Source organism: Dendrobates tinctorius, unplaced genomic scaffold (assembly GCF_039654945.1).
Source record: "Dendrobates tinctorius isolate UK_male_01 unplaced genomic scaffold, ASM3965494v1 ptg000358l, whole genome shotgun sequence".
Classification (NCBI taxonomy): Eukaryota; Metazoa; Chordata; class Amphibia; order Anura; family Dendrobatidae; genus Dendrobates; species Dendrobates tinctorius.
Genome location: NW_027362024.1, coordinates 516012 through 525929, shown reverse-complemented (window position 1 = coordinate 525929; position 9918 = coordinate 516012). Strand labels below are relative to the sequence as shown.

General features: G+C 43.7%; 1 protein-coding gene across 1 annotated transcript; it reads left to right on the top strand.

The window, feature by feature from the left end:
• The first annotated feature begins 7696 nt into the window (after window positions 1-7696).
• LOC141075505 (uncharacterized) lies at window positions 7697-8880 on the top strand. Its single transcript, XM_073562589.1, has one exon. The coding sequence runs from the start codon at window positions 7742-7744 to the stop codon at window positions 8777-8779; it is 1038 nt and encodes a 345-aa protein (XP_073418690.1). The 5' UTR covers window positions 7697-7741; the 3' UTR covers window positions 8780-8880.
• Window positions 8881-9918: the final 1038 nt, after the last annotated feature.

Below are 9918 nucleotides of genomic sequence, written 5' to 3'. Positions count from 1 at the left end.
GTGGTGCTGTGTGTGAGAGTGATACGGTGCTGTGTGTGTGGTGCTGTGTGTGTGAGAGTGATACGGTGCTGTGTTTGTGGTGCGGTGCTGGGGATGGGCTGCCCACTATTAAAGAGGAATGGTATTCACGCCTCTCTACGCCCATAGGGGCGTGGAGAAGCGTGAATATTCATTTCGTTTTAGCAGCGGGGACAGGAACTTGTCTCCTGCTGCTGCTAGCTGGCACAGGGTGGGCCCCCTTGACTCAGGGGCCCTATACCCACTGACTTGGGGGCCCTCGAGCAGTGGGGGCCCTTGGAGCAGTGGGGCCCTAGGCACTTGCTGGCCAGTAAGCCAGCAGGTGTCAGTGCCTGGGCCCACCGGAGAATCCTCCGGTTCTCCGGTGGGCCAGTCCGAGCCTGCGTAGACAATGGTCCTCTGTGGCTTACCACTTGCTCCTTTTACCACTATGCAGGCAGCAGACAGTCCAATAGTCGGTATCTCTTCTGGATGTACTAAGGTTCTAGTGCTGCTGCTGAATCAACAAGAGAAGTGACCTCATGGCTTCCCACAAGGACGGTTACATCTGGAAATACAGTGTTTTATAAATGTATTTCTACTTTAGCCAAATTAAATATTTCCTCTCATTACACATTTCTTGTACCAAATTTTCACATTTTATCAAAGTAGTTTACCATCAAATACAACCCATCTGTCAGGGGACACCCTCAGCTCTTCTAGTGGCCCCTTCTTATCTCAAAACCACAACCACATTCCACAACAATCCTCAGGCTCACAGCTTATCTCCCACCTCAGGACTGTTTGCTCTGGGTGGTGCCGGCTCCTAGTTTTTCAAGATTAAAAAGACATTGTCAGGGATCTACAATGTTTACTCTCTATTTGTTATAATATGTAAGAGTTGGGCCTATAAGTTACCAATAAGGACACATTGCACATCTGATCTGAAGACTGTTCTCTCTGGGTACCTGATGAGAAAGGACCATATCCGGTCTCATTCCAGGGATACCCTCTTGGTACAATCTTAATAACTTTCCAGCCATCAGATGAAATGGTCAATAACAATTCTGCCTTAAGGGCCTGTCACACTAAGCGATATCGCTAGCAATATCGCTATAACGTCCCTGGTTTTTATGACATTATAGCAATATTGCTAGCGATATCCCTGTCTGATACTTACCTCCGACCGCTCCCCCGCTGGTTATCGCTGATCGCGCGAGAACGTCCTGGACCGTTTCTCGTCGTCAGCTTCCTGCTGGGCTTCCTGCTGGCGCCGACGAGCAACGCGTGGACGCGGGCGGGAGGACATCAGGATCGCCTCGTCTGACAGGTAAGTAACGACCCCCGACCCCTGCGATGTTGCTGGTGAGATCTGCCTGTGTGGCAGCTCACTAGCGACCACTTAGCGATGCACCAGCGATCCCGACCAGCGATATGACGCGGTCAGGATCGCTGGTGCATCACTAAGTGTGACAATACCTTTACAATGAGCTAATACTTTCTCTACTCTTCTGGTCAGGACTCACAGTGGCTCCAATGATCCACCATAAATGAGGGCAACCCTGTTTTAGTGATGGAGTTCTCCCTTCATATTTACGTTGTTGTTGGGGATGTTACATAGAGTAATAAATTATGTCTTTTTTACCTGTTCATTCTGTATGATGACAGAGGTATAGTATTGAGGCGCACACAGTCTAATAGGGGAGGTGCTGGTGTAAGGACTGAGAAGTCCCAAATAAAAGAGAGTCAAGGGTTCACCGCTCACTCATTTATAATGCAGATTTTCATTTATTACAGTCCAAAAAAAGCTGCTCTTACAAATGAGCGGGTCTTACCTTTTATGTTACTTATTCTTTTGTACGTACTTACAGTTTTGTCTGTTTCGTTGTATTTACATTTTATTCTTTTCTGTTAGTGATTCAGTGAGTAAGACCCGGGAGGGGCGAAATGTCTGATGTAGCTGTTGTCCCTTTTTACATTCTTGGTTGCTATGTTTATGACTACTGCTCATTTGTAAGACCAGTATTTTGGACTGTAATAAATGAAGTTCTGCCTTATACATCTTATGAGTGTGCACTGAACCCTTGACTCTCTATTCTGTATGATATTTTGTGGCGGGATCGGCCGGCCTCACTTATGTGAGTCTGTAACTCCCTGATAGTCTTGAAAAAAATCTCTCCATTGCCACTTCCAAATGTCTGAGATCTAAATTTAAGGTGAACCTGTCAGCAGGATTGTGCTCAGTAACCTACAGACACTGTCAGGTCAGCGCCGTTATACTGATTACAGTGATACCTGGTGATGAAATCTGTCTTGTGGTTGTTGTGTAATCTGTATTTGTAACTAGCTGAAGACCCCGGTGCTGCCCGGGCACAGTAACTAACTGTGGTTAGTTATAGCAAATTATAATTATCCTCCATCCCATAGTCCCGTGCCCATATACCCATCATACATATCCACGATCCCATAGGCCCGTGCCCATATACCCATCATACATATCCTCCATCCCATAGTCGAGTGCCCATATACCCATCACACATCTTCCATCCCATAGTCCCATGCCCATATAACCATCATACATATTCTTCATCCCATAGTCCCATGCCCATATACCCATCATACATATTCGCCATCCCATAGTCGAGTGCCCATATACCCATCACACATCCTTCATCTCATAGTCCCATGCCCATATATCCATCATACATATCCTCCATCCCATAGTCCCGTGTCCATATACCCATCATACATATCCTCCATCCCATAGTCCCGTGCCCATATACATATCCACCATCCCATAGTCCCATGCCCATATACCCATCACACATCCTCCATCCCATAGTTCCGTGCCCATATACCCATCATACATATCCTCCATCCCATAGTCAAGTGCCCATATACCCATCACACATCCTCCATCCCATAGTCCCATGCCCATATACCCATCACACATCCTCCATCCCATAGTCCCATGCCCATATACCCATCATACATATTCGCCATCCCATAGTCGAGTGCCCGTATACCCATCATACATATCTGCCATCCCATAGGCCCGTGCCCATATACCCATCATACATATCCTCCATCCCATAGTCGAGTGCCCATATACCCATCACACATCCTCCATCCCATAGTCCCATGCCCATATACCCATCATACATATCCTCCATCCCATAGTCCCATGCCCATATACCCATCATACATATCCGCCATCTCATAGTCCCGTGCCCATATATCCATCATACATATCCTCCATCCCATAGTCCAGTGCCCATATACCCATCATACATCCTCCATCCCATAGTCCTGTGCCTTTATACCCATCATACATATCCTCCATCCCATAGTCCCTTGCCCATATACCCGTCATACATATCCTCCATCCCATAGTCCAGTGCCCATATACCCATCACACATCCTCCATCCCATAGTCCCTTGCCCATATACCCATCATACATATCCTCCATCCCATAGTCCAGTGCCCATATACCCATCACACATCCTCCATCCCATAGTCCCTTGCCCATATATCCATCATACATATCCTCCATCCCATAGTCCAGTGCCCATATACCCATCATAGATATCCTCCATCCCATAGTCCAGTGCCCATATACCCATCACACATCCTCCATCCCATAGTCCCTTGCCCATATATCCATCATACATATCCTCCATCCCATAGTCCCTTGCCCATATACCCGTCATACATATCCTCCATCCCATAGTCCAGTGCCCATATACCCATCACACATCCTCCATCCCATAGTCCCGTGCCCATATATCCATCATACATATCCTCCATCCCATAGTCCCTTGCCCATATACCCGTCATACATATCCTCCATCCCATAGTCCAGTGCCCATATACCCATCACACATCCTCCATCCCATAGTCCCTTGCCCATATACCGGTCATACATATCCTCCATCCCATAGTCCAGTGCCCATATACCCATCATACATATCCACCATCCCATAGTCCCGTGCCCATATACCCATCATACATATCCTCCATCCCACAGTCCAGTGCCCATATACCCATCATACATATCCTCCATCCCATAGTCCAGTGCCCATATACCCATCACACATCCTCCATCCCATAGTCAACTATTATGACATCATAATGAGCGGCGGCGGGGCTTGCAACCTATGATGACATCAGCGTCGCCATGGCAACCATTGTGACATTATAATGAGGGGCGGGGCTTGATACGCACACACTGCTTCCCCAGTATGCAAATAGGGGCATTATGACATCATAATGAGGGGCGGGGCTTGACGCACACACACTTTTTCCCCCAGTATGTAGATAGGGGCAAAATTGTTTGGTGAATTGGAACGTGCGGGGTTAAAATTTCCCCTCACAACATAGCTTAGGACGCTCTTGGGGTCCAGAAATGTGACTGTGCCAAATTTTGTGGCTGTAGCTGCGACGGTGCGGATGCCTATCCCGGACATACACACATATACACACACACATACATACACACATACATACACACTTTGAGCTTTATACATTAGATTAACAGTGAACGAGATTCTCGTGCTCTGGGGCGGGACTGTGGGCGGGGCTTTATGTGGTCTGATTACATATTCATCTGTATTGGCTTATGACAGGTCGCTGACCCCTCACTGACCTGCCCCCCATTATTACATAATGCATATAATAGCATTGATATTATTGGTGATAATGCCTATAATATTGTGGCTATTGTGAGGCTTAGAAAAAAATTACATCCAGCAAAATGACACCAGCGGTGCTTGTCCAGTAGCATCTATCTCTTACTTATTATAGGTGCTACTGCGCAGGCGCCGCCACCACTGGTGACGTTTTGCTGGCTCTAATCTTTTTCTAACCCTCACAATAGTCATCTATAGATTATCAAAAATAAGGAAGCGAGAGCGAAACGTGCGTCGGGGCCTTGGCGTGGCGCACAGGCATCTTTGAACATGGGTAAGAGGGTTTGGTTCAATCTCATGTGAGCAGTGGCTTTCATATTTTGCTACTGTTTTTTTTCTCTCCGCAATACATGTGTCTATGGTAATATAATACGGAACGATACTCTCACTTTGGCAATATGTGGTGTGCATACGTATTCCTATATTTGCCAGTGTTTATTTGCTGAATGTACATTTGCGGTTTGATTGTCTTTCTAAACGCCTCTTTTCATGTTCATGTGTGATTAAGGCATCTTTTACACATCCGGTTTTACATAACATTTGCCGGATCCGGCGCTCCGGCACGACGCCGGATTGCGCCTGACGGCGAAAAACTGATGTGTGAAAGTAGCCTAAGGGAGCTTCGCACATGTAATACTCCTCTTAGGTTACTATCACATCGTGTTGCTCTCTGTCTTAATTACCTCATGCCTGTGTGGCCGCACCATGGTTGTGTTGCTGTCCGCCTGATTTTATTAGTTTTTGTACATAAGGTGTGGAGCATTTTATATGTATATTTATATGCCCTGTTTTGGTGGATTTAAATAAAGGCTTTGTCATACTTTTTTTGATAAACAGGGATAAGATGGAATTTGTGACTTTTCTTATACACACACCTTCTTTTGACTCTATTCTAGGGATCTAAGCTCCCAAAGGTTCTTTATTGCTTTTCATGATTCATGGACAGTATCTCTAATCAAGAAATATGATTGTTATATCTACCTTTGATTCTAGCTATGTTTTCATCACTATTATATGCATTACATAAAAATGGGGGGCAGGTCAGTGAGGGATCAGCGACCTGTCATAGGCCAATACAGAGGAATATGTAATCAGAGCACCACATAAAGCCCCGCCCACAGCCCCGCCCCAGAGCACGAGAATCTCATTACTGAAAACTACAAATACAGATTAAATAACAACCACAAGACGGATTTCATCACCAGGTATCATTGTAATCAGTATAACGGCGCTGACCTGACAGTGTCTGTAGGTTACTGAGCACAATCCGGCTGACAGGTTCCCTTTAAGACATCTCAGCTCTGCACTATTATACACAGTTCTCTATAAATGTGTAATATTTCTTCTTGAATCTCATCTGACAGAAAATATTGGCCCTTACGATAGTTTAGATTGTGAGGTCACCGAGCCCCATACTCTAATTACCCCAGAGAGGTTTCACCACTAGCTGCTCATTTATTACTGATGGAGACTGTGGAGTTTGATCATTTCAGTAGATGTTATTGTCTATAGTCACAGTGTTTGATTACAGTAGTGTCCAAAATCCTCTGATTTAACCTCTTCCTGCAGCCAGTTTTGTGTTCTTAATCAGGCCCCATTATTAATATCTGACGTGTGTCACTTTATGTGGTGATAAATTATTCACAAAGGATAATAGAAAACAAATGGATCTTACAAATTATTCTCCAGCTTCGCACTATACCCTATATACGGTTGTACACTACTGTCTGGGCACATGGCAGTGTTCAGAAGGGAAGGAGCGCCATTTAGCTATTTGAATGCAGATCTAGCTGGAATAGTTTGCAGATACAATGTATTGGGAGCACTGTTCATGGTCACCTGGCAGCTCAAAGGATGTCCACCATGAACATGCTTGGCTCTATCTTCTCTGCTTTCCATATCCCAAGGATTGCCTTGCTCATCGCCCTTTAACACCCTTACATGGAATCTGGACTTACACAGGGACCCCTAGGCTTGGCCCATGGTGTTACCTGCTATTCTGTGGTGTTAGATGGCAAGAAGAATAGTCAGGTAGCTGGGTCAGAACCAGAAGGACAGAATACAGAATCAGAAGACACAAGAGTAGTCAGTAAACGGGCCACGGTCACAGCAGGAAACAAATACACAAGCCGCAAGCTGAGCACAGAGGACTGAACCAGAGGAGAACAGCGCTGTATCTGGCAGATTTCGGCCATGTGCTTTGCACTTTAGTAGGGTGTGGTACTTTCCAATTGGCTGAAGTAGGGAGCAGATTACTCCAGCTGGACAGCAGGAACAGATCCCAGATGAGATTGGACACACCATATGCAGAAGCCCTAATATAACTAAATGACAGAAAACCAGAATAGTAGAAATCCCCATAAAGTGATTCCATTTCATAAATTAATTCACTGAGGGTTATAATCCTTAGGAGGAGTGAATATTTTGACTCCACAGCCACTTTCTGGAAATTAACACGCAGTGGATGTTGGAGAGTGAAAATTACACATTTGCCATTTTCTTACCCAGCACATAGTGCCCAGATTGTGCTCCAGGAGACACCGCAAATTAAGTGGATTCTTCTCACTATAATATTGCTAAATACTGGGATCCTAAATGTTGTTTGCGCACACTGCAAGACTCCAAAGTGAGAGCGGATTTTGCCGGTTTGGGTTATAGAAAACCTGTTGCTTTTCAACAGCCTTTGAGCCACTAATAGTGCGGGAACCTCTGTTTTTCTATTGACAGATGATGGACCTGAGTGGGGACTTGTTTTTGTGAGATGAGAATTGGTATTATTTTCGCCTACATAACATTGATTGGTTTCTTTTTATTCAATATTTGGGAGGCAGAATGAACAAACAGTTGAACACCGCACACTACTGGCTCATCCAACAAGGTTTTCTATTAGGCTGTGAACTGTCATTGTCTTGGTAAATAAAGATTTTTACATAGCTTGCCATTTTTATTTACAGTTTAAGTAGAAACATTCAAAAATATAAAACTCAAGGATATTTTATTAAAATAGTTGTTTTTTATCTTAGCAGAGGACTGTATCAGGAGATCAGAGGGACAGATGACATCTTCAACTTTTAAATCTGATGATCTTGAGATCCTACAAGATACAACTGAAGTGAATGCCATTACTCCAGATATACCATCATCCATTCACAGCCAAGATCTGTCATTTGATCCTATGAAACAGGTCACATCTTCTGATTCATTACTGACTACTAAGGAAAATCAAAGTCACAAAAGAGGCAATAAAAAAAAAACTGCTCCTAAAGCAAAGAAGTCATTTTCAAGTTCAGAATGTGGGAAATATTTTACACGGAAATCATATTTTGTTAACCACCGGAGAATTCACACAGGGGAGAAGCGTTTTTCATGTTCAGAATGTGGGAAATGTTTTAATCTTAACTCAAAATTGGTTAGGCACCAGAGGAGTCACACTGGGGAGAAGCCTTTTTCCTGTTCAGAATGTGAGAAATGTTTTAATCAGAAATCAGACCTTGTTATACACCAGAGAATTCACACAGGGGAGAAGCCTTTTTCCTGTTCAGAATGTGGGAAATGTTTTAATATTAACAAACATTTGATAAGGCACTGGAGAATTCACACAGGGGAGAAGCCTTTTTCCTGTTCAGAATGTGGGAAATGTTTTAAACAAAAATCACATTTTATTACTCACCAGAGAACTCACACAGGGGAGAAGCCTTTTTCCTGTTCAGAATGTAGGAAATGTTTTAGCAAAAAATCAAATTGTGTTATGCACCAGAGAACTCACATAGGGGAGAAACCTTTTTCTTGTTCAGAATGTGGGAAATGTTTTAATCTTAACTCAAATTTGGTTAGGCACGAGAGAACTCACACAGGGGAAAAGCCTTTTTCCTGTTCAGAATGTGGGAAATGTTTTAATCTTAACTCAAGTTTGGTTAGGCACCAGAGAACTCACACAGGGGAGAAACCTTTTTCCTGTTCTGAATGTGGGAAATGTTTTAATCTTAACTCAAATTTGGTTAGGCACCAGAGAACCCACACAGAGAAGAAGCCTTTTTCTGTTCAGAATGTGGGAAATAGGGAAATATTTTATCCGGAAAGAGCATCTTGTTAGACATCAGAGCAGTCACACAGAGGAGAAGCCTTTTTCATTTTCTTAATGTGGGAAATATTTTACTTGGAAATCAACTGTTAATAAACATCAGAGACGACACATAGGGGAGAAGCCTTTTTTGCTCAGAATGTTGGAATCATTTTAACCAAAATTGGATCTTCTTAAAGGGGTTGTCTCTTGTCATTCCTCATGTTTGCTGACAAAAGGATAAAACTAAAGTTTATTACTTCCAAATGTAAATCTATACCCATAATTCACCCCCTGAAGGTTAGTCAGAAGGTGACTAATAGAAAAAACATATATCCCACATCTCAGAATATAGGGTGAGGTGACGTATACACACTCACTCTCCAAGCCTCTAATTTCTATGTGTTTCATCATCCTCACCAATGACGACTCATCAGGAGACCATTTAATATTGACTTATATTCAAGCGAGACTAGACAAAAAAAACTAAAATCATGTATCATGTTATCCGAAACAGTCAGAAAACTAGCCACATATTGGCAGATCCCAGACCTCAGACTATATACTGTGTAAGTTTATAAGCCCCTCCAGTGTCAGGAATAGATAGTATGTGAAAATACAGTTTTATTCTTGTGATTTTTCTCCTATAGGGACTGCCCTAGTTTGGTATTGTAACAGCTGTTAATTAATAGTGCAGACAAATTGGAAATTATCTCTGAAAGTTAAGTGTTCCCTGAGCAGTATATACTGTATTTTCACATACTATCTATGTGATAGATACCTGGCCGACCTCTTCGTGAGGTCTAAGGTCCATTACCATTCTATAGGCCTGCTCAAATTTTACCAAAAAAGAGAATGGATCATCGGAAATATTTGTTTGTAAATTCCCTAAAATATCAACTGTAGGCATTTCTTTGGGTCGCCCTCGCACACCCAGGGCAGCGGGGTACTCGGTACCGGGCCGGTGTCAGGCGGGAATGTGTCACAGCAGCGGTGACCTGGTCCGTGGCCCTGGGCGCCCAATATCAGTGGCGGTGATGTAGTTAATGGTAGAATAGTTTGTGACGCCACCCGTGGTGTTTGGCAAGTAAGGTGTTGAGCCAACGCTGCATACAGATCTGCTGGGACTGATGGTGTGGTGCAGCAGAGATGGTATAGCTCCCCACAGGTGG